This window comes from Cucurbita pepo, chromosome 6 (assembly GCF_057944985.1).
Source record: "Cucurbita pepo subsp. pepo isolate OVF chromosome 6, ASM5794498v1, whole genome shotgun sequence".
NCBI classification, from domain to species: Eukaryota; Viridiplantae; Streptophyta; class Magnoliopsida; order Cucurbitales; family Cucurbitaceae; genus Cucurbita; species Cucurbita pepo.
In genome coordinates, this window is record NC_141803.1 from 14,623,852 (window position 1) to 14,650,732 (window position 26,881).

The window sequence follows — 26,881 nt, forward strand, 5'->3', positions numbered from 1 at the left end:
GAGTGTTTTGGTCATTTTTGCGGAAAAAGAAAGAAAGAGGGAAAGAGAACTCGTGGAGAGAAGAAAGTTTTAGAGAAAGGGAGGAGGTAAATAACCATCACCAACTTCGTCATGGCAACGAGGAGTCTAGTTCCGGTCGAGCTTCCTTTAAAAAACTTTCTCAGAACTTTGAGGAGAAGTATTCTGGACTTTTGGTATCGTCCAAAACCGTCAAGCAACAAAGAAGATCCAGAGTTAAGTTTTTGTAGCCGTTAGGTTAGATCATAGCATTTTTATCACTTTGAACTTATTGTTATTTCGTTTCTACTATTTCATTGACGTTTACTTTTATTTGAAATGAAATTTACGAACGTTTAAGAACATGACATCGTTTATAAAAGAATTTAAATGAATTTTTTTACACATAATAGACATGTCATGCATGCAGTGACGACCTTGTTTTTTTAATAAAAAAAATACGGTTATATAACATTTGTTTTTAAGTGTGGAAGACTACGCTGTAATTATTGAATTTTAATTTTTTTTAAGGAACCCGATCCCCAAGAATTTTCCTCAATGAATCCTAGCCACTGTTAGTCGAACACGACTCTTCACAATGGTATGATTTTATCCACTTTGAGCATAATCTCTCATAGCTAAGTTATATGCAGTAAGCAGTGGTTGTTGTTGCCTTCTGCTTACATTTCCATATAACACCAATTTCAATTTCTCGAATCTTGCTTCCAAAGCTCTCTTTGTCCCCATTTTCTAAAACTTTCTTCTTGAACGTTCAATTTCTCGAATCTTGCTTCCAAAGCTCTCTTTGTCCCCATTTTCTAAAACTTTCTTCTTGAACGGGGCTAGAGACTCGAGCATACGTTGCTTGGTCGTAGGCGACACGAGAACGAATAAGCTTAACCCACTTGTTGCTGAGAAGTGAGTGTCACACAATTGCAAGTCCGCTGCCATTAAAGTGCGATTGTGACAAGTGGTAAAGGTCTCACACCCATGGTGATAACATTCTTTAATTATAAACCCATGATCATTCCCTAAATTAGCGGATGTGGGACTTTCATCCAACAGTCACAACATACCTTAAAAATAAATGAAGAATTTTGAAAGTACGAACGTTGAACAAAAAGGTTTCTCTCGGTAGACATCACTAAAGAATATTATTGTTATATTTTATTTTGAAATTAAAAAAAAAAAAACAATAATACAATAATATTAATTGTTATTTTATTATTTGGTAAAACTATATTTATGTAACACTATAAATTGAATTTGAATAAATTGTTAGATTTAGAGTTATTGCTCAATTATTCAACTTTTTTCATGTGGTGAGGTGATATTAATCATCAAATTATTTTGATAAATTCAACAAATACTTAAAGCCTCATTAATGATACCCTATTTACTTTTAGCCTTAGAGTTGGGATTGCAACCATTCAATTCTCGACCCTCAATTCACATTGCCCGTTGTTAAATTAGTCGATGTGGGACTTTCATCCAACACCTCCCCTCGAACGACGTATGTCCCCCCTTAATCGAGATTGTTAAATTAGCCGTATGTGGGACTTTCATCCAACACCTCCCCTCGAACAAAGTACGCCCCCCTTAATCGAGGCTCGACTCCTTTTCTTTTGGAGTCCTTTGTTCGACATTTGAAGATTCTTGGAGTCAATTGTTCGACATTTGAAGATTCTATTGACATGACTAAGTTTAGGGCATGGCTCTGATACCATGTTAGACGAACACGACTCTCTACAATGGTATGATATTGTCCACTTCGAGCATAAACTCTCGTGGCTTTGCTTTGAACTTCCCCAAAATGCCTCAAACCAATGGAGATAGTATTCCTTGCTTATAAACTCATGATCATTCCCTAAATTAGCCGACGTAGAACTTAAGGTAGATTCTTTAGATATACTCGTTTACACGATTTTATCACTTTCATCATAGTTTTTCATCGCCCAAACTGTCCACATATACTCGTTTGTTTGTGGGATTGTTGAATCCATCTTTACAATCTTTTGCGCCCTAGAAACATGATTGTACTTACACCATGTGGCAAAACAGACTCGGTAAGCGCAAGAACTAGGATTATCGTGCCTCGAGCCTTATAATTTTGTTGGAGCCTTAAAATTGATATCAAAATTGGAAATAGATACTAAAAAACAGCATGACATAGGGAAGAGAGGCCTATAAAATGGTACAATTTGCAAATGGACAAAGGCTGATGACTGACTGATGCACAAATGAATTTCACAATATGCAGTGTTACAGAATAATCAGGGCAGGCATGGTTACTTAGAAAAAGAAATTTAAGTCACCAATCATTCCTTTTCTTTACTGACCCGTTCGGGCGAGGTCATCTCGGACCAGAAAGCTCGACTGCATGTAGATTTTCAGTTGAATCCACAATCCAATCCGAATTCGGATGGGGCGATAGGTCGATTTCTTGTCGAAGAATCTCCACCTTTTGCCACTCATCCCATCTTTCTGCCAACCCGTCTCCTTCCAGCATTCGAACCACCTCCGACATCTTCGGTCGGTCCATCGGGGAGCCTTGTGTGCAGAGTAGCGCTACTTGAATCAACTGTTCGACCTCGGATTCGACATAGTTATTCTGAAGGTCAGGGTCAACCAGCATTTCTAGCTTCTTCTCTTTCAGGAGTCCTTTCACCTATTATACATCCAAAACATATGTATATATATTTACACTCCCTTCACTTTCACTATCCCCCCACCCCAAGTAATTACTAATAAACACTTACCCAATCGAGTAGCATGACATCATCGTCATTGGCGAGTCGAGCCAAATCGAAAGCTCTTTGACCAGTTATAAGCTCTAGAAGCATGATACCGTACCCGAAAACATCTGTTTTCTCAGAGGACTTACCAGTGGAAAGATACTCGGGAGCTATATGTCCAATTGTACCACGTACCGCGGTGGTGACATGAGTATCTTTGTAATCCATGAGTTTGGCCAGCCCGAAGTCACCTACGACAGCTTCGAACTCCTCATCTAGCAAAATATTTGCAGCTTTTACGTCACGGTGAATGATTTTTGGATCACAGTGATCGTGTAAATAAGACAACCCTCTTGCTGATCCCAATGCTATTCGCTTTCTCGTTCTCCAATCAAGAGGTGGTTGGGATGGTGGTCGTTCTAAACCGATAAGAAAACAACATATATGAATCTTATTTAGATTTACGACGATCGGAATAGGCGATCCAAACGTAAAAGAAGGTACCTCTTAAGCAAGACGCAACACTTCCATTGGCCATGTACGGATAAACAAGAAGTCGTTCGGTTGGCGTCATGCAAAATCCACGTAGTCGTAGCAGGTTCCGATGTACAGCCATGCTGATCATCTCTACTTCTGTTTGAAACTGCAGCTCTCCACCAGGCGTACGTTCTTCCTTGAGTCTTTTTACGGCGACTAACGAACCGTCTGCCAATCGACCTTTGTAGACCTTACCAAATCCACCCCGACCAAGTATGTTCTTGTTACTAAAACTATCAGTAGCTACTTGTAGCTCTCTCAGTGAAAATCTTTTAAGCTGTCCCAGATGCACTTCTGGATCCTCTTCGGCTGCATAGCGATATAATAACGAACGAATCAATCAGACAAACCAAGTTCATCGAAAAAATTTTCAAGGAAAAAACACCGACCAGGAACGTCGAAGAAAACTTCTTGGGGTTTCCTACGACGCCACCACGCAAATGCGATTGCTGGAGCTGCAAAAAGTAATGCAGCGCCTGCAGCAACGCCACCAGCAATCGCTCCGGTTGCACTGTTCCCACCTGGTAAGTATCGTTATGGTTATTATTTTTCTTAAGAATCGATTTCTATTCACAGCAAAAGAATATAGAAGAGACAAGATAATAAGGCAAGGGTATAAACAAAAAACTTCATAAGAGACGACCACAAGAAGCTTAGCCCTTGATTCATAACCCAAAAACAAGGCAAACAGTAGAAAACATGGTTATAATTGATGTATTTCTTGAATTTGAGCATGTTTGAATGGTAGAATTTGAAATTGGGCTAAAAATGACCATGCCATGTTTGATAGTCAATTTCGAACACGGTAAATAGAATGTTTTTGATAGAATTGGTGTGAGATCCGACATCGGTGGGAGAGGGAAATAAAACATTTCTTATAAGGGTGTGAAAATCTCTCCCTAACATATGCGTTTTAAAATCTTGAGGGGAAGTCCAGAAGGGAAAGTCCAAAGAGGACAATATCCGCTAACAGTGGGCTTGGACTATTAAAAATGGTATCCGAGCCAGACATCGACCGGTGTACCAACGAGGACGTTGGGACTCCAAGGGAGGTGGATTGTGAGATCCCACATCGGTTGGAGAGGGGAACAAAACATTCTTTATAAGGGTGTGGAAACCTCTCTCCCAAGAGGGCTTGTTTGTCGCACATGGCCGATACTTTCGAAGCATCGACTAGCTGGATTTCATATTAAAGAATCCTTCATTCCAATATTGGAAGGTTATCAGATTTCTTTCCCAACAAAAAAAAAATGTTGATTGTTACCCAACTTTGGGATTGTGTTTGGTTAACCAACCATAAGGACAAGGTGTGTTCAAAGTGCAAGGAGATGTGAGGGCACTCGTAAGAAATATATTGGGAACTAAAGATATCCATTTAACCCACGGAGTCGAGCCCTAGGGGACCTACTCCAAACGAGATGGGGAATCATGAATCCTCGTTTAAACGAAGAACGGGAGGTAGCAGGGAGGGATTTTTCCCCATTAGCTAAATGCTGTAATGGACAGGGATTATATTCTATTGTTTGGAGTACTCGACACGAGGATTTTATGTATAGAGGATATTTGGAACATGGTTCACTTCAATGTTGCTTTAAACTTCTGGTTCGAAAAAATGTCTCTTGAAAGTTGTTACGTATCTCGGAAGAGAAAACAAGAAAAAATGGGGAAAACTAGACCTTCTACGGTAGGTGTGAAAGGAACGGACATGAACCGGCTCAGTTTGGTTCAGTTTACTTCCTACAGCTATTCAAACTGAACCAAACCAACCGTTCGGTTTTAATCGAACCACACAATTGTTACGTTTTAGGATTCACAGTTTTCCTTCCTTTTGTCGTTGCTACTTCCTTCTAAAGACACGAGCCCTTCGAGCACAAATCATGGAATATCAAAGGAAAAACAAGTGAGAAATTTCAAACTTCTATATAGAATTTTATCAAATATCAACTCTGAAACTGCAAGACAACAAAAACCCAGTAAGGAGGTAATATAGCAAAAACAAAATTCCAGGAATGTATGCTGCAGTTCATGGCAAGAATACACTATCAACCCGAAAATAAGTCACCTGGTGAAGATATAGGAGGTGGCGGGACAAAGGGTGGAGGAGGAGAAAACGGAGGTGATCCCGGGCAAGGACGTCCGGTAACAGGGCCACAAAGATCCAAGTTGTTGGCAAAACTGTCGGGGGATAAACGAACCAAGTTGTTCAGCTATGTCGTACAAATCAAAGTTAGAAATCACGGACTCGTAACAATCATCAAAGAAAAACCTGATGGGGGTGAACAAGGAGAAGGAACCGTTATCTGGAACCACGCCCGAGAGATGGTTATTCGATAGATCCCTAGAAAAGAAACGCTATCCTCATAATTTGTACAATATCGATACAATTTGGCGAACTTTTGAAGGCGAGAGAGGAATACTCACAACACTTGAAGGGATGAGATATTAGTCAATGACATAGGAATAGGACCTGATAAGCTGTTGTTGTTCAGCCGGCTATGCATATTAAAACATTCCAAGAAAAAACAATGTAAGAACTAAACAAAACAACTCAATCAGAAGCTGATTTACAGAAGAATAGACTAATTAGAACTGCAACTCACAGGAATCGTAGTTTTGACAGCTTGCCTAACGTGTCGGGAATTGGACCCGAAAATCTGTTCAAATAAAGATCTAAGCTCACCAAACTAGTCAGATTTCCCAGATCACTTGGGATTACTCCACTTATGTTGTTACTGTAGAGCTCTCTGTCATCAAGAAAGGGGGAAACAAAGATTTTTAGTCAAATAAAAGATTGATGATGAAAATGGAAAAACTATCGTCGGTATTATTATGTGCGATCAACAACACGTCGGATTCGAGCCTTCTAGGACGTTGAGGATATTATGTACAAGAGATTTTGGTTGACCACTATAAACGACACGTTAGGAAGAAACTATACACGGAAACAGAAACAGAAGATTATGATCAAGATCCCATGCCTAAGGTTCATAGTCTTGGAATAAATTATATCATCCCGACGCATAATGAGTTAAAACAGATTTTCACTCAACAAAATTCGATATGATTGCTGCCATTGTACTGATGGAATATATTACAAGACCATGACAGCTTGAAAGAGACCGAATGGTACTTACAGATACTGCAAATTTTTTAGCAAGCCAAGCTGTGGAACAAGCGTGCCCGATAAAGCTGCGTTTCCAAGATCACTGAAGAAAATGTAAAACAAGAGCGAGATTATTTGTAGACCTGTGAATTATTACTTATCATACGCGTCTCTAGACGAGACCATGTATGAGCGAATAGCTTACACTCGTATGACACTATTATCATTGTTGCAAGTAACATGAAACCATGTACAGGGATTGACAAGAGTGGGATCCCAACTCTGCAAGACATTGTTAGGATCCTGCAAGCTGGTTCTTAGGCTATGCAAAGCATCACCTGTTCAAAAATAAAAGTGAACTTATTAACAAAGGGATAAGAATAACATGCCTGCACAAAGAAAAAAGAGTTCCAAGAGACTAAAGTTTTTTGAAAACGCTAATCTAATAGTCCAGGCCTACCGCTAGCAGATATTGTCCTCTTTGGGCTTTCCCTTTGGGGCTTTCCTTCAAGGTTTTTAAAACGCATCTACTAGGGAGAGGTTTCCACACCCTTATAAAGGGTGTTTCGTTTTCCTCCCCAACCGATGTGGGATCTCACAGTCCACCCCCCTTCGGAGCCCAGCGTCCTCGCTAGCACTCATTCCTTTCTCCAATCAATGTGAGACCCCCACCAAATCCACCCCCGTTCTAGGTCCAGCGTCCTTGCTAGCACACCACATCATGTCCACCCCCCTTCGAGGCTCAGCCTTCTCCCTAGTACATCGCCCGATGTCTAGCTCTGATACCATTTGTAATGGCCCAAACTCACCACTAGCAAATATTGTCGTCTTTGAGCTTTCCCTTTCAGGCTTCCCCTAAAGGTTTTTAAAACGCGTCTACTAGGGGGAGGTTTCCACACCCTTACAAAGGGTATTTCATTCTCCTCCCCAACCGATGCGGGATCTCACAGCTAAGAAGGTCTTAGCTGCCACAACGACCATCAAGTCCATAGTTCAAGATTTATAAACGAGTCATTGGAAGTTCCCTGATTTCATTTAACATAAACATTCGAAACAGGTACAAAAGAACACGAATTACATCCCTTGACCCAGCAATCAACAGACCCTTTTGTATTATCCTTGTTAAGGCCTATAAACTTTGAATTCCCCTCAATGGAGAACCCATTAAGGTGTCTTCCCACTTCTACAATAGATATTAGATTACATATTTCAGTCTTATGCATAAATCTCCAACAAACACCATTGGCAGCTTGAATATCATCCTAATCTTACAACCAAGCCAACAAGGAGACAAAAACACACAAAATAATGAACTATTAAACCTCCAAGAACAATTCCAGTTATTGAAAGGAGATAGAGAAGAACAGAGGCATTTCCACATTCAGAAGTGATTTAACACAAAAAGAACGAATTCAACAAAGAAGAAAGCAATTCCAAGCAGAACAAACCTTCCATGTTAGCAGAAACAAGCCATAGTGAACGAAGCAGCAAGATCAAAGAGACCAAAACCTTGTAGTGCTCCATCTTGATTAAGTGATCATCAACATCAGATCCAAATGGTAAAACTCACAAACAAACCCAAAAACCACAGAATCACCAAAACCCCAGTTGGGTAACAAAATCTAAACCCCAAAAAACTCCGCGAAAACTCAAGAACTCGAAAACCAGTTCAAAAATCCATGAAGAACTTCAACATTTAAGCTCGAACACAGAATCGTGAAAAACAAGCAGCACGCAAAGCCGATCTGGCGAGAGCTGAACACAGAAGAGAGAAAAAAAATCAGAAAATTTCAGACATTATTTGTTTTCCCCTTTCACGGGCACAGCTTTGTTCATCGAAGATAGTTCGCTTTTGGATTCTCTCTCTCTCTCTCTGAAAGTGTTTTTGGAGTGGGATTAGTGTTTTTTTTTTTGCTCTCTACTTTTGAGGAATGGATGCAGAAAGAGAGAGAAAGAGATTGAAACTTGAAAGAGGAGAGAGAGAGAGAGAGAGAGAGACGTATTTTGTTTGTGAGGGTAGGGAGCTGCCCGAACGATGCTGACCGAGCTGACCAAACGCAGTCAAAAACGCCTTCGCGCTACATCGTGGAAAGTGACGTGACAAGCTCCAACCATTATAATTATTATTATTATTATTATTTGTTTTTTTTTTTTTTTAAACGCAACATTATATATTATAAATGAAATAAAGAAGATTCGAACCTACCCTTCCTAAATAAAATAACTTAATTTATTATAAGGTAATTTTATGAAAGTAAAAAAATAAAAATAAAAGAAAACCATTGTAATAAATAAAAAGGAAAGAGGGATGCCTATATTAAATCAATTGTTTCGTCATGGTAGAGAAGAAAAACGGTGCATGGACCGTACTCGAGCTTTGGATCAATGTATCCAAAAGTAAGGAGTACGCTCGCGTCTTTCAATGAGAACACTGAAAAACCCTAATTCAGCTCTACGTAAGATAGACAAAGTGCGAAAATGGCGCACGGATCGTACTCGAGCTTCGGATCAATGTCCCCAGAAGCAAGGAGTACGCCCGCGTCTTTCAACGAGAACACCGAAAAAACCTAATTCAGCTCCACGTAAAGATAGCCAAAGTACGAAAACAGTGCACGGACCATACTCGAGCTTCATATCAATATCCCCAGAAGCAAGGAGTACGCCCAATCTTTCAACGATAACACCAAAAAAACCTAATTCAGCTCCACATACGATAGCCAAAGTATGAAAACGGCGCACAGAACGTACTCGAGGTTCAGATCAATATCCCCAGAAGCAAGGAGTACGCCCGAGTCTTTCAACCAGAACACCGAAAAAAACCTAATTCAGCTCTACATAAGATAGCCAAAGTACGAAAACGACGCATGGACTGTACTCGAGCTTCTGATCAATATCCCCAGAATCAAGGAGTACGCTCGCGTCTTTCAATGAGAACACTGAAAAAAAACCTAATTTAGCTCCGTGCAAGATAGCCAAAGTACGAAAACGGCGCACAGACCTTACTCGAGCTTTGGATCAATATCTCTAGAAACAAGGAGTACGCTCGAGTCTTTCAATGAAAACACAGAAAAAACCTAATTCAGCTCCATGTAAGATAGCCAAAGTACAAAAACGGCGCACGGACTGTACTCGAGCTTCAGATCAATATCCCCAGAAGCAAGAAGTACGCTCGCGTCTTTCAACGAGAACACCGAAAAAACCTAATTCAGCTCCACGTAAGATAGCCAAAGTACAGTTGAGCAATCGACATGATATATTTGTAGGAACATTCACTTTTAACCAAAAGCTTAGGAATCACAACTCTCCACAATAGTATGATATTGTCCACTTTGAGCTTAAACTCTCGTAACTTTGCTTTGACCTTTCTCAAAAGGCTAAGATGTATTCGTTACTCATTTCCTAAATTAGCTAATGTGGACTCCCTCCCAACCATCTTTAAAATTTAATTTTTAAAATATATATTTTTATTTAAATTCAAATCTTAATAGATATTCAAACCATAGGTTAAAATAAGATGTCTACAAATAAAGTATCTTATTATTAAATAATAATGTTTGATGTTATATAAATGCTATTAAAATTTAATATAAATAAATAAATAATATTTAGTTGAATGTCTCAATTACCTCCAACAATTTTAAAAGTATTAATTAATTTTAAATAATTTATTTATTTAATTCAATCAACTCATTAAAATAATTTTAACGAGAAAGGGTGATAGGTAGAGATTTCCACGAGGTGGGGCGGTTCGTCTCGTCCCCATCCTTGCCACCTATTTCATTTCTTATTTTCACTAAACTATTAATTTATTTCTATGGAGATTAAATTCGGGACACAGTTTTTTAGAATTTCCATCATAGTTTTTAATTTAAATATTATAATTAAAATCTCAAAATATTAATATATATATATATATATATATATATATATACGTATTAATATATGTTAAAAATATATTTATATTAAGCGGTGTGACAGTAAATTGGGTGGGTCTTTATCGCCCATCCCTAAGAAAAAAATGTTCTTCACTCTCTCGCTGCCTGTCTAGATTGAGAATTCCTCCCTTTTTAGAACGGGTCCCATATATAAAATAGACCGGAAGAGAAATCACAAAATCCACGACATTACAAATTTCAAAACCCACAACATTGTTGAAATATGCACGAGAAATCTATCTTTTTTTTTCCTCCATATAAGTAACGACCGTGAATCGGCCTCCCAGTGCCCCAAATCTCTAACCCCTCGACCTCAACCAAATCCCTCACGAAAACTTTTGCAACAAGTACGGTTAGTTTTAATGGGAAAAAGGAAGATCAAGAGCTATGGAAAACAGGGTCATAGGGAAAAATTTGATTATACGTTCATCTGCTTCCCTTGTATTTTATTGTAAGATTCCACATTGGTTGAAGAGGAGAACAAAACATTCTTTATAAAGGTGTCGAAACTTTTCCCAAGCAGACGCGATTCAAAAACTTTGAGAAAAAGTCTAAAGAGTACAATATCGGGTAGCTGTGAGCATGTAAAAGTGGATTGCACGGTGAAGTGATGCTTCTATGCGATAGGTGTGACAAAGGGTGACTTTGTGCCCGATAAATGGTTCGAGTAAGCATATGGATTACCGGGCCGAGAAGAAATGGTTTGGATGAGGGTATAGGAAATTGTGAAGGCTCATTTGGTGAGGTTGAAGTTAAATATGGCAGTGACTTGGGCACATCAGTTTATAGCACTGACTTCCTCGTGGAAATGTCCAGAGACCATAATCAATGGATGCTAAGCTGTGGGATGGATATCAAAATAGTCCTTGGAATCAATTGGAAGGGTCCATGCTTAGACCCATTCGTCGTAATATTATTAGTGTTACGGTGCCATAAACAGTTTAGACTATTATCAAGAGTAATTAGTAATTTCGGCCTAAACTAATTAGGTAAATAACTTCACTATTGTTTGTGTGATGTTCCTCATTGGTCGGATAGGAGAACGAAACACCTTTTATAAGGGTGTGGAAACCTCTCCCTAGCATACGCGTTTTTAAGTCTTGAGGAGAAGCTTGAAAGGGAAAGCCCAAAGAGGAGAGCCAGACACCGGACAATATGTCAATGAGGAGGTTGTTCCCCGAATGGAGGTAGACACGAGGCGGTGTGCCTGTAAGAATGCTGGGCCCTAAAAGGAGGTGGATTTGGTGGGGTTCCCACATCGATATGAGAAAGGAACGAGTGCCAGTGAGGACGTTAGGCCCTGAAGGGGGGTGGATTGTGATGTCCCACATCGGTTGGGGAGGAGAACGAAACATCTTTTATAAGGGTGTGGAAACCTCTCCCTAACAAATGCGTTTTAAAGCTTTGAAGGGAAGCCCGAAAGGAAAAGCCCAAAGATGACAATATCTGCTAGCAGTGGGTCTAGGTCGTTACAGTTTGGTTGGACAAATTGTATGATGTACGATGTGCATGCCTCGTGGCCCGTGCACGTGTCATGATCATGATTTATATATGTCACATGTATTGGAATACTTCTCTTTTATGATTAGGGGTGCGTACCTTACGACATTTATACTCGCCATGATTTATCCAGGTTCTTTCCCTCTGAAGTATCTAGTGCGTGAGTGTACGCTAGCCCGATGAGCAATGCCCATAAGGTTTGTATACGAGCTCACTTGGTGGATCCATGTGCCTGTGTGTGGTTTGTGTGTAGTGAAGTACTACATATCCAATTTTGTTCGGACTTCCATATCATGATATTTTTATGAAATGATAGGTTCCACCATATTCCATGTGATTGCATTTTTCGACCCCAACAGAGGGGTTACTTATCGAGTATTTCTTAAAATGCTTAAGTCACGTGCTACTCTTATTTTTCAGGTAAAAGTAAGGCACCCTGAATAAATGACGATGTCGCGGTGACGGCTATGGAACCTTTATTTATTAATTGACGTTCCTTTTTTTGGAGTTATCTTTCTTTCCACTAATGCCTGAGATGTTCCGTTGACTCCCTCTCCCAATGTGGGGTCCAGTCACTCGTTCCTCGCTTGTTTCCATCCTTGACCAACCAACTCTTTCATTAAGGAGAGCGAGCTTAACCTTCTCGTTTCCAAGGTTGGGGCTAACAATCCCCGTTGGCTTATTAGGTAGGATAGAAGTCTTCGGAGATAACTAGTCAACCAATGATAAGGAAAAAACCCAAGAGAAAGCTCTGATACCAAATGATAAGGAATCACTACAAGGGTAGTAAGATTCAAATTACCTTGTCGATCGAATATCTCAAGGCAAGAACACTTGTTTGAGATTCGAATTACTCCATAAGCAAGATCGATCATGTCTACCTTGAATGATTCTCGTTGATCAAATATCTCAAGACAAGAACACTTGTTTGAAATTCGAATCATTCCACTAATAAGATCGATCATGTTGAGCTTGAATGATTCTCGAATAAAGTAAATTTTTAGGTTTTCGATTGTTTTTAAATTCTCGAATAAAGTTTTTTTTTTATTATTTTGTGAAATAAATGATAATTATTTGATTTTTTAATTTTTTTTTTTAAATTAAACTTTTAAAGACAGACTCGTGATTTTTGTTTTTATCTACGTGTTTTAAAAAAAAAAATTATTTTTTATTTTTAAAATTTAGTTAATAATTAAAAGGTTTAATGAATAAGTTTTGAAATGGTAAAAAGGAAAGCACATTTTTAGTAAATAAAAGTAAAAAGGAAAAATAATTATCTTACCTTTAATTATTATTATTTTTGACTCGCAAACTAAATAGGACCAATTAAAAATTATCCTATTTTTTTTTATAATATCGGTAATACAAATAAATAAATAAATAAATATATATATATATAGTGGTCAACCCCGTGTCCTTTGACCACTCCACCATTCCTCTAATTTTAATGCTAATAACAATCAAATAATAGAATAATAGAATACAAATATATAATAATAAATTACGTTAACCACTTCAAGATCTTTGTTCATATCGGTCGTCCAATGGTCGATCTCTAAATTTTTCGTTGCTTAAGTCGGTTCGATCGTCGTCACGGTTTCGTCTGCCACTTTATTGAGGCTGTTGCTAGCGCTCGACTTAAACATTTTTGATGTTTGTCCTTGCAGTATCGGTAAGTGGAACGTTCACTTTCTCTCACTGTCCTTGTTGTGAATTAATAATTTTGACTTGTAGTTAGTCTTTACTCGATTTAGTGATGGTCGAGTGTTCGTTACTAACAGTGGAATATTTATAGGAGAAGTTATTAGTTGTAGAGCGTTTGAAGGAGAACTGCGATCTCTGAATTTGTCATAGCTTAAGTCAATTCGACACTCTATTGAGGTTGTTGTTAGAACTCGACTCAAACATTTTCGATTTCTGTCCTTGTAGTATCAGCAAGTGGAACGTTTTCCTCTCATTGTCCTCGTTTCAAGGTATCGGCAAGTGGAACGTAGAATTGAGGTCGTTTCAAGGTAAATGATTCTCCGGGTGAATCTTAGGGTTAGGTAAGATATGTGTGAATTATTGTGATTTGTGTTACATGTTCGATATTTATGATGAACGGGATAGTTTTACATGCATATTTGTTGTGTATTAGGAATAGTTAGTTTGAAGACGTCAAGCATGTGTGTGATCTTTAATAGGGTGAAGTGCCATGGGAATGAATTCAAAGGATGAAAGCAAGCTAATTTGGAGTTAGGTAGAACTTCGGCTAAGGCCATCCAAGTAAGTGGCCTTACTATCCGCATGGTTATATTTGATATTGACACGTGCCCCGTAGTTCTGCACGTGTCATATATATTGATATGTGTGAATTGTTTATGGATTGATATGCTTATGATATGATATGTATATGTTATAATATGTGAATTGTATGATAATACTTACGGTATGATGTGTTCAATGATATGTTGAGATAAGATACGAGAATGATGAATTAAACATAATGTAACGATAGGAGTAAGATATGGTCATGAAACGTTAAGGTTAAGTTATGTATCAAAGTGCTATGGATATGAGAGATTGATAAAAACGATATGATCACGATCGATTGATAAAAGAATACGGTTAGGTTATGGGTAGAAAGGGATAAGATTATGATAGATTGATAGAACGATAGCATTAAGATACATTCCTGTAACGATATGACTAAGATACGTTCATGTAACGATATGGCTGTGATATGTATAAAAATGTTAATGCTATGATAAGTTAGGGAATGATATGACCACGAAGTGTTTACGATATGATATGATTATGATACGACATGTGAATGACGGAGATATATATATATTGTGATATGATATGAAATATGTTATGGTATGAGGTATGTGATAAATTGACATGTTTATGATATGCTATATTGTGATGCGTTATATTTTGGTATGATATATATATATATATATATATATATATATATATATATATATATATATATATATATATATATATATATATATGATGAAAATTGTTGTGTGGAAGCATGAAGCGTTATGATATGATATATTTATGTAATTTGAATGATATGATATGATTGACATGCAAAATGACGAAGTGGCATGAAATACAACCCTGACGTATGCATGAAAGATATGGTAAATGATATGATAAACGATATGTGAAATGATATGAAAGACGATATGATATGTACGAAACGCTAGCGGGATTGTATTAAACAATAATGAAAACGAAAAAATATTGGGACCTTATGCATTGTTATGTGCTCATGCATTGGGGATACCCCTATTCCTTCCCCATAGTACGGACTCGTACACCAATAGGTAGGAGAACTATCATTATGTTTTACATAATGTTGTCATGATAGTTACTAATTCTAACGGGTGTCTGGCACAAATAGCTACCAAGCATGCTCGTCCGACAAGGAAAGAGGCCCAACGGTATGCGAACTGACTGGTGAGTCCATACTCGCACGTATGGGCTGTGTGTAGGGTATATGGTACACATCCAAGCTGCTGTGAGGATAGTGCCGTAGGAAAATAGACTGATATGATAGGTCTCGTCATTGCATTTAACCCCAATAGTGGGGTCAATTACTGAGTATTTCTTTAAATACTCAAACCACATACTATGGTTGACGACAACATCGCAACTCGAGACCATGACACATGCATAGGGTAGTCACATTTATTTTTTTTAGACTTAGGCTATAATAGAATGTTTTAAGTTAAACGTTTATTTATTTTATTTTAGTCTTTTGTTGTATCGTTTTAAAGGTGTTTTCAAAACACGCAAGTCCATGTTTGTGTTTTAAGATGAAGGTGATGTTTTATGAAAGTTAAATGAAGTATTTCCGCATTCAATGTTCATGATACGTATACAGTGGCGACCTTAAATTAAGTACAAAATTTTTGGACGTTACACCTCATGTTATCTATTTATGTAGACCCTCGTTTCCTTTTTAAGGTGTCTTAAAGTGGGTTATATTCTACACACGGTAGTAGCTCCTTGCGTTGCCTACTTATGTAGTTCCTCGTCTTCTCTTAAGGTGAGTTTCGTTTTACACACAATAGCAGTTGTCATCTACTAGTCTCTCGTCCCTTCTCAAGATGTGTTTAATTCACACACAATAATGACTCTTCAAGTCAACTATTAATGTAGTCCTTGTTCCAAGGTGAGTTTCATTACACACAATAGTGACTCCTCAAATAGATCTGTTCACACTGCTAGCGGCCTCATAAGTATCATAAATTTTTCTCAAGTGTCGTGGAGATTTACTAGGTTTTTAAGGCTTCTAGGTGGTTAGATTTCATCTCGTATTTCTAAGTCGCTCAGGGTTAGCTGATAGGGGCTAAACCAGTCCTCAAGTCTAGTCCTCTAATCGCTGCTCATGATCCTAGGGCGCTCAGTCTAGAGAAAATGTACTAACCTCGGTCAATGCGCAAATTGTCTTAGTTCTAGAATCCTATTCTTAACTTGGTTCACTCATGTAATCTACTTAGTCCCTTAACCTCTCCATATGCGGGTTATATTCTACACACAGTAATGGTTCCTCATGTTATCTATTTATGTAGTCCTTAATCTCTTTAAAGGCGAGTTATTTTCTACATATAGTAATAGTTTCTCTTGTTGCCTACTAATGTAGTCTCTCATCCCTTCTCAAGGTTGTCATCAACTTATGTAGTCTCTCGTCCCTTGTCAAAATGGTTTTCGTCCAGACATACTAATAACTCTTCAAATCAACTATTTATGAAGTCTCTTATCCTCTATAAAGGTGGGTTTTATTGTACACACAATAGTGTCGGTTCACATTTTCTTGGCTCCTAGGTGGTTTAGATCTCATCTCACATTTTCAGATCGCTTAGGGTTAGCTCATATGGGCTAAACTAGTCCTCAGGTCTAGACCTCTGATACTGCTCACGATCTTAGGGTGCTACGTCTACAAGAAACGTATCGATCTTAGACAATGTGAAAACAAGCCCTAGTTCTAACACCTTATTCTTAACTTTCACTCGTGTATGCTTTGCAAAGGAAATATTCCTATTGATCACCTAAAACACGAAAAACATATTCTTTTAATCAATACATGTTTATTAGGGAGATATCCTTATCAATCACCTAATGCACGGAAATCATAAATAATAAATCTACATTCAAGCATGCTCAACGAGGAGATAACATCCATTAATCGTCTAGAGTACAGATCACAATATCCTATTCTCTATTCTAGTATAGCGGAAAGTATTAAAGTAGCCATGCAGCTTAAATTCTCATCTTATGGGCATTTTCATAATTTTTGTAACATACATATCATTCTCATCATAATTGCTCATTTTCAGTCCTAATGGTTAACCACATAAGATAAGATATTCTCGCATGCCAGCAAGTCCTAGCAATCTCTACAAGTATTACTCGCCTAAAGAGCATGTGGCTACTTACCAGGATGAAGCGTACCCTCCCAAACATAGTTTACCACCATATGGAGGCTCCAAATTTCTTGAAAACTTATTGGTAGGTCTTAAATCAAGTGAAATTAAGGTCAACATTGGAATAAAGACGAAAAATAGAAAAAGAGAGTCGAGCGAGCTAATAATAGAGCATCCATGTGCCCCATGCGCCTTCACATGTTCAAAAAGGTGCGATAGGATCGTGTTGGGTTAGGTAGTTGGTTTAGGTCGTGGGTGTTGAACTGGGTCATGATTATGGGTTAGAAGTGGGTGCGGGTCGAATCAGATTAAGTGACATATGTCTCCTTACGAAGCAAACACGTTGCTCTAGCTGTCGTTTGACATGTGACATGATGACATCATAACATAGCTTTTATACATGACATAGCTTATCATAACATAACATGACATGACATAGCATATTATAGCGTGACATAACATAACATATCATAACATATCATAACATATCATAGCATAGCATAGCATATCATAACATGACATGACACAACATAGCATCATATGTCATTCATACATATGGCACGTGCAGGGACCAAAGGGAACACACCATTATACATAATACAATTTATCAACCGAAACCGATAGGAGAGCCACTTACTTGATTAGCTTAAGTTGGTGTCACTAATTTATCTTCATGAAAGTCCAATTTTGTCTTTTGAAATCCAAGTCAAGCCAACGACATCAATTTCAAGTTCAAACTTGTGCAAAATTATTCTTCTAAATTTTACAATAATCTACGTGTTAGACTTCATGAGAGCATTAGAGTCTTTCCATGAGAATAGTCTTTTACATATATATATATATCTTATCAAAGATCTCGTTTAATATCGTTGGTGTTTCAGGGAAGACTTTGATGAGCCACTTGTAAAGCCGGACGATATAAAATAATTTAGGTATAAGAAATCGGTAAGCAATTATTAGTTCTCAAGTTAAGTTTTTTCTTAAAGTTACAATATCTATAACTTCTTGCCCTCTGATATTTCAAAAGTCACTTCCTTTTCCACCATCATGTTCATGTTGTTGAAGAGAAGTCATTTATGCTCGTGTGTGATATACAACATGCATGAAGTTCTACACTAAAATTCATTAGCGGTCAACGAATTTTGTGCCACCTAATTTTTTATTTTTTAAATTCGACTGTTTCAGAATATCTTTTACATGAATCAACTAGATCAATTTTTTTTTGTGTGTTGAGATGTCTTTTCTCTTTCTCCTATGTTTTAGGTTAAATAAACATAAATTCTCTCCATTAAGCTCATGCTAAAGAAAATGGAACAAATTTGAAACGAAAATGAGATTCTAACCTAAACGAAAAGAAAAAGTAAAAAGTGTTGAGGATTGTTTGGAGTCAGTTCCATGTTGGCTAATTTAGGAAATGATCATGAGTTTATACGTAACGAAATGTATTTCCATTGGTACGAGGCTTTTTGGGGAAGCCCAAAGCAAAGCCATGAGAGGTTATGCTCAAAGTGGACAATGTCATACCATTGTGGAGAGTCGTGATTCCTAACACCAGCTAGTTGGGGAAGCCCAAAGCAAAACCATGAGAGGTTATGCTCAAAGTGGAGAATATCATACCATTGTGGAGAGTCGTGATTGCTAACACAAGCTGGTTGGGGAAGCCCAAAGCAAAACTATGAAAGCTTATGCTCAAAGTGGATAATATCATACCATTGTGGAGAGCCGTGATTCCTAACACCAGCTAGTTGGGGAAGCCCAAAGCAAAACCCTGAGAGATTATGCTCAAAGTGGAGAATATCATACCATTGTGGAGAGTCGTGATTGCTAACACAAGCTGGTTGGGGAAGCCCAAAGCAAAACTATGAAAGCTTATGCTCAAAGTGGATAATATCATACCATTGTGGAGAGCCGTGATTCCTAACACCAGCTAGTTGGGGAAGCCCAAAGCAAAACCCTGAGAGATTATGCTCAAAGTGGAGAATATCATACCATTGTGGAGAGTCGTGATTGCTAACACAAGCTGGTTGGGGAAGCCCAAAGCAAAACTATGAAAGCTTATGCTCAAAGTGGATAATATCATACCATTGTGGAGAGCCGTGATTCCTAACACCAGCTAGTTGGGGAAGCCGAAAGCAAAACCCTGAGAGATTATGCTCAAAGTGGAGAATATCATACCATTGTGGAGAGTCGTGATTGCTAACACAAGCTGGTTGGGGAAGCCCAAAGCAAAACTATGAAAGCTTATGCTCAAAGTGGATAATATCATACCATTGTGGAGAGCCGTGATTCCTAACACCAGCTAGTTGGGGAAGCCCAAAGCAAAACCCTGAGAGATTATGCTCAAAGTGGAGAATATCATACCATTGTGGAGAGTCGTGATTGCTAACACAAGCTGGTTGGGGAAGCCCAAAGCAAAACTATGAAAGCTTATGCTCAAAGTGGATAATATCATACCATTGTGGAGAGCCGTGATTCCTAACACCAGCTAGTTGGGGAAGCCCAAAGCAAAACCCTGAGAGATTATGCTCAAAGTGGAGAATATCATACCATTGTGGAGAGTCGTGATTGCTAACACAAGCTGGTTGGGGAAGCCCAAAGCAAAACTATGAAAGCTTATGCTCAAAGTGGATAATATCATACCATTGTGGAGAGCCGTGATTCCTAACACCAGCTAGTTGGGGAAGCCCAAAGCAAAACCCTGAGAGATTATGCTCAAAGTGGAGAATATCATACCATTGTGGAGAGTCGTGATTGCTAACACAAGCTGGTTGGGGAAGCCCAAAGCAAAACTATGAAAGCTTATGCTCAAAGTGGATAATATCATACCATTGTGGAGAGCCGTGATTCCTAACACCAGCTAGTTGGGGAAGCCCAAAGCAAAACCCTGAGAGATTATGCTCAAAGTGGAGAATATCATACCATTGTGGAGAGTCGTGATTGCTAACACAAGCTGGTTGGGGAAGCCCAAAGCAAAACTATGAAAGCTTATGCTCAAAGTGGATAATATCATACCATTGTGGAGAGCCGTGATTCCTAACACCAGCTAGTTGGGGAAGCCCAAAGCAAAACCCTGAGAGATTATGCTCAAAGTGGAGAATATCATACCATTGTGGAGAGTCGTGATTGCTAACACAAGCTGGTTGGGGAAGCCCAAAGCAAAACTATGAAAGCTTATGCTCAAAGTGGATAATATCATACCATTGTGGAGAGCCGTGATTCCTAACACCAGCTAGTTGGGGAAGCCCAAAGCAAAACCCTGAGAGATTATGCTCAAAGTGGAGAATATCATACCATTGTGGAGAGTCGTGATTGCTAACACAAGCTGGTTGGGGAAGCCCAAAGCAAAACTATGAAAGCTTATGCTCAAAGTGGATAATATCATACCATTGTGGAGAGCCGTGATTCCTAACACCAGCTAGTTGGGGAAGCCCAAAGCAAAACCCTGAGAGATTATGCTCAAAGTGGAGAATATCATACCATTGTGGAGAGTCGTGATTGCTAACACAAGCTGGTTGGGGAAGCCCAAAGCAAAACTATGAAAGCTTATGCTCAAAGTGGATAATATCATACCATTGTGGAGAGCCGTGATTCCTAACACCAGCTAGTTGGGGAAGCCCAAAGCAAAACCCTGAGAGATTATGCTCAAAGTGGAGAATATCATACCATTGTGGAGAGTCGTGATTGCTAACACAAGCTGGTTGGGGAAGCCCAAAGCAAAACTATGAAAGCTTATGCTCAAAGTGGATAATATCATACCATTGTGGAGAGCCGTGATTCCTAACACCAGCTAGTTGGGGAAGCCCAAAGCAAAACCCTGAGAGATTATGCTCAAAGTGGAGAATATCATACCATTGTGGAGAGTCGTGATTGCTAACACAAGCTGGTTGGGGAAGCCCAAAGCAAAACTATGAAAGCTTATGCTCAAAGTGGATAATATCATACCATTGTGGAGAGCCGTGATTCCTAACACCAGCTAGTTGGGGAAGCCCAAAGCAAAACCCTGAGAGATTATGCTCAAAGTGGAGAATATCATACCATTGTGGAGAGTCGTGATTGCTAACACAAGCTGGTTGGGGAAGCCCAAAGCAAAACTATGAAAGCTTATGCTCAAAGTGGATAATATCATACCATTGTGGAGAGCCGTGATTCCTAACACCAGCTAGTTGGGGAAGCCCAAAGCAAAACCCTGAGAGATTATGCTCAAAGTGGAGAATATCATACCATTGTGGAGAGTCGTGATTGCTAACACAAGCTGGTTGGGGAAGCCCAAAGCAAAACTATGAAAGCTTATGCTCAAAGTGGATAATATCATACCATTGTGGAGAGCCGTGATTCCTAACACCAGCTAGTTGGGGAAGCCCAAAGCAAAACCCTGAGAGATTATGCTCAAAGTGGAGAATATCATACCATTGTGGAGAGTCGTGATTGCTAACACAAGCTGGTTGGGGAAGCCCAAAGCAAAACTATGAAAGCTTATGCTCAAAGTGGATAATATCATACCATTGTGGAGAGTCGTGATTCCTAACACCAGCTAGTTGGGGAAGCCCAAAGCAAAACCCTGAGAGTTTATGCTCAAAGTGGACAATATCATACCATGGTGAAGATCCGTGATTGAGAACATCGGGCGATTTGATTTCACAAAAAAAAAAAAAAAAAAGAAAGATAGGTAAAGTAGGTGAGGTTGTGGGATATTATATATATACATATCATAATTGGTGTTGTTGAATGGGGATGTTTTGGGTACAACGAAGGCCCACCATTTGCACTCCCACCAAAAAAATGGAGTTGGGCCATTGAGTGAGTGGGGGGAGATTTGAAGAATAAATTAAAGTTGAATGCCTTTTTGCTTCGTACACAACCACACACACACACACGCACAATTTTCCATCTCCCTACTCCCACGTGCAACTTTCCTACTTCCTATATATATATATTATCATTATATATAAAGTTCACTCAACCTCAATTTTTTATTTTGAGCCAAATATATATATTTAAATTTTAAAAACTTTTAATTTTATATTTAATGATTTATTCAAAGCTTTTAAAACTTATAAGATTGATGGTAATTTGAACCGAATAATTTGAAGATTTCACTGTATGTGTAGGATATAACTCGTCTTGAGAGAGGATGAGAGACTATATAAATAGTGACCCAAAGACTCACTACTGTACGTAGGTTATAACCCTCATTAAATGGGGATGAGGGACTACACGAGTAGATGAAATGAGGAACTAACACTGTATGTATGATAACGCGCTTCGACAGGGGACGATGGACTACATAAGTCGATAATATAAGAAACTGCTACTGTATGTATAATAACCTGCCTTGATAGGAGATGAGAGACTACATAAGTAGATAACATGAGGAATCATTATTGTGCGTATAATAATCTTCCTTGAGAGGGGACGTGGGACTAAAGGACTACATAGGTAGCTGATTGAGGATATACTATTGTGTGTAGAACAAACTTACTCCGGGAGTGGACGAGGGACTAAATAAGTAGTAAATAGAAGAGCTACCATTGTGTGTGGAGGAAATATCCTCCGAGAGGAGACGAGGGACTACACAAATAATTTAGCTCGTGATAGGCGCCACTTTGGTGTGAGATAATGGTTAGGGGATACCTGAATTAGGCTCAAACTTCTTAGGGCCCTGTGACAAGCTCGTGGAAACTTATTTTTATATTCACCAATTTCCCTTTTTCTTTTCAAGTATGGGGTGAGGTGGGGATGCACTCAGAAGCTGAACTGTCACAGAGGGGTGTCGATCTGGAGCGTTATGTTAATTTGTATTTTTTTCTTTGAGGGTTGTCATTTGTATTCTTTTGGTTTTTCGCACCGATGACACGCTTGTAAATAACTAATATAGTACGTGTTCTGTATTTCTATTGATTTGGATTTTGGTTTTTGTCCATGGTACTTTATGATTTTAAATGGAACGAAATTTTACCTTATTTTTTTGAATTTTTAATTGTTTGTTTTATTTTACTTTTATTTTATTTATTTTTGTCTTTCGTCTTTTTGTCATGGTCTGATTTTACGAAAATTAAAAAAATTTGATCATGGTAGTTGGTATTAGAGTAGTGTAGTTTTAGGTCCAATAAACTTTATTTAGGTAGGGTGTTAGTATACCTCTATGACTTGCAATTTCGACACCTGAAGCAGAAGAACATCAACCCGAGGGCGAGGCTAGAGAGCTGCTTCCTAATGTTGACAGAGCCATGCTACAGGCGCGAGTGTCTAAGAGATGTCGAAGGAGAACCGTGACTCGAGATTCCCTTGAGAGAGTTCCTTGGACACTCGTGCCAAGGAAAATGCCATTGGTGTAGCACCCACCCCTGTTTGTTGCAGAAACAGAGGTGGCACGACTAGAGGTGCTCAGAAGGTTGTGAAAGAGAGCAGTGGTGATAGACCCCTGAGGAAGCTCTTCATGCACTAGTGTCACCTTTACAGGTGACACGAACTCTCTTCGGATATCCTGTGATCATTCATGAAGACTATGTGGAGACTCAGGCTGAAACAAGCTTGATTCTGTAGGCACTTGTGGCCAATCAAAAGTCTGACACGAAGCCCCAAGTGTAATGAGAGATTGACGATTGTTCAAACTATTGTTGGGTGTATAAACATGGCTGCTATTGTTGACACGAACACGCAAACTCCCACAGAAGAAGAGAAGAAGTCGAATAGGAATGCTACTAGAAATGATCGTAGTTGACACGAACACACAAGCAAGAACGAGTAGGGTTAGGATGATGGCGAAATTGCATGCCCAAAGTGCAACCGCAATCATGAGGGCGAGTGTTTGGCGAGAATAGGGGTGTGCTTTAGGTGTGGCAGGCAAGGCCACAAGTTGGCGGAGTATACACAAATGAAGAACCAAATGCTAACCTACCTAAACAGTAAAATCAGGATAGACGTAAAGCACTAGATTAGGTTAGCGAAAGAGGACGATGAGCTAGAACAGTAGTAACAAGTAGTCTCCTTTATCTTCAACCGTTTAACCTTTTGCTTGTTGACCTTAATGGTACATATTTATGTATGATGAAAAAAATGATTGATTAACGTGTGAACTAGAATTATCAAATCTAGGGTGGACGTAAAGTACCAGGGCAGGGCAATGAGGGAAGACGATGACCTAGAATAGTAGTAACAGGTACTCTCCTTTATCTTTAACCGTTTAATCTTTTATTGGTTGACCTTAATGATATGCATTTATGTATGATAAAAATAAAACGATTGATGTACATGTCCACTAGAATTAGATCTTTTAGAACCTACGTGACCGTACCATGCCCTTAATGACTGAGATGTCGTGGAATGGCCCCTTGATACCAAACAATGGAGTGCATCATGTACAAAGGGTAGGGTAGCTCTTGGTGCACTCTAGGTGTTAAGACTTATGCTAGTGGTCAGAGAACTCAAGGAGGTGTTTCGGAGGGCGAGAGGGATTATTACAACCTCTTTGTCCATGGAAGGACGTGAGTTAAGCAAATAACTAAGGTTATGAACCAGTGGAGCAAGGGTCGGAATGACATCACAATGCAAGTGAGATAAGTAGACCTAAGGTTGACCTACCTTCGGAATTGAGCATAAACAACTTTGAAGGATAATTGTTTTTAAGGAGGGGAGATTATGTAATGTTCAAGCTCCAATGAGAATTAATTTTCTCGATTCTTCCTTTTAAGATAGACTTCTAAACTTTTATTGAGAGTTTTAGGGATCGAATTTGAGGATGTGGTAGACACAAAAAAAATACTTATAATGATCCCGAAAACCTAGGATAAATATAAAATAAAATAATAAAAATAAAAAATGTTGGTCAAAGTCAACCAAGGGGCAAAATGATCCTTTGGGAGTCTGAAGAGATCCTAAGCTGATTATATTCTCGAAAAAAAAAAAAAAAAGGAAAGTAAGTTCTATGAAGATCGAAAGTTGAAAGATTGGAATCAAGAAGTTTAATGGATTCAATTTTAGTTCTTGGAAGATGTATTTGTATTATAAAGATCATCACGAATCCTTATCTGGGATGAAGCTGGATACCATGACCATAGAGTTGTAGAAGCTCAAGGATTGGCAAGTTCTAGGGTTGATGACGTTGACGCTATCCAAAAACATGACGTTCAATATCGTCAAGAAGAAGACAACGTTTGATTGGTTGAAGGCAATGTCAAATATGTATGAAAAACTGTCAGTTATGAATGAGGTATATTTAATACGTTGATTGTCCGATCTACAAATATTTGAAGATGGATCTATTGAAAATCATATAAATGAATTCAATATGACTGGAAGTCATTTTGCTTTGTGGAAATTAACTTGGAAGATAAAATTAAAACATTGAATTTGATGTCATATTTACCTGAACAGTAGGATACTTTTGTTATTGATCAGCCGTTCTCGAGGATCTGAGAAACTAACGTTTGATGAATTCGAGATGTAGTTTTCAACGAAAGTATTTACAAACGAGAAATTGGAGATTCATTGGAAAGTGCTATTAGTGTTTATCAGAGGAGAAGAAGTAAATCGAAGGACCCAAATATACATGGTCGATAAAAATCAAAGAACCGTGCAAAATATTCGAACACACCAAAGGTAACGTGTTGAAATTGTAGAGATAAGAGCCACTTTCAAACACATTGTACGAGACTGAAGAAGAAGTAGAATCACAAATCTAGAGATGACAATATTTATATAAATTCAGGAAAAGATATTGAGGAGGCTCTTATTCAACTCGATTGAATCCTGAATTTTTTAGTCAGGTACATCTTTTCATTTATCTCCAAACAAGGAACTGTTTCGAAGTTTCAAATTTGGAAATTTTAGGAAGGTGGGTGTATCTCGTTGACAACAAAGCTTTGGAGATTGAAGGAACGATAGATGTCTATGTACAATCTTCAGCAAAAGATCAGTGGATATTGAAAGATGTCAGTATATCCCAGGTCTCAAGAAGAACCTGATCTCCATTAGTTAGTGGACAACATAGGTTATGCAGTAGAGTTTGAAAAGAGTCCGGGTAAGATTGTGAAGGGTGCTATGGTGGTAGCACATCATACAAACTATAGAACTTTATACACCACCGCAGGGTTTATAAACATGGTTGCTATTGCTGAGAGTGTTTCCCCCCTTTAAGCCTAACACAATTGACTTGAAAATATGAGCATTAAATGAATGAAGATACTCGCGGTGAAAGGAGTTTTAGAAGGTCTTAAATCTGTTGATATGAGTCTTTGTGAGAGATGTGTTATGGGCAAGTAGAAACAAGTTAAGTTCACAAAGACTTCTAACGAACCGAAGGAAGTACGGTTGGAATTGGTCCATATAGATGTTTGAAAACCATCTCGAGTTCCATCATTTTTTGGATCCAAGGTTTATGTCACCTTCATTGATGATATTAGCAGAAAGGTATTGTTTTATTTCCTGAAACAAAAATTAAAATTTGTTTGCCACCAGCAACAAGTGAAAAGCTAAACTTGAAAATCATACTGTTCGAAAAATTAAATGTTTGATGTCAGACAGTGGAGAAGAGTACAACAAATTAGAATTTAAAACATTTATTTTTTTTTTGTATACGAGGGAATTGGATTAATGATGACAGTTACCAGTAAGACAAGATAAAATGGTGTTGCTGAACAGATGAAAAGAACA

At 38.4% G+C, this 26,881-nt stretch overlaps 1 protein-coding gene across 1 annotated transcript; it reads right to left on the reverse strand.

Annotated features, from left to right (window-relative positions):
- Positions 1-2,205: 2,205 nt before the first annotated feature.
- On the reverse strand, positions 2,206-8,341 carry LOC111797063 (somatic embryogenesis receptor kinase 2). Its single transcript, XM_023679948.2, has 11 exons — positions 7,821-8,341; positions 6,578-6,710; positions 6,404-6,475; positions 5,870-6,013; positions 5,691-5,762; positions 5,536-5,607; positions 5,332-5,444; positions 3,659-3,790; positions 3,237-3,578; positions 2,757-3,151; positions 2,206-2,665 (listed from the first exon to the last, which is right to left on the reverse strand). The coding sequence occupies exons 1-11, from the start codon at positions 7,894-7,896 to the stop codon at positions 2,351-2,353; spliced, it is 1,866 nt and encodes a 621-aa protein (XP_023535716.1). The 5' UTR covers positions 7,897-8,341; the 3' UTR covers positions 2,206-2,350.
- Positions 8,342-26,881: the final 18,540 nt, after the last annotated feature.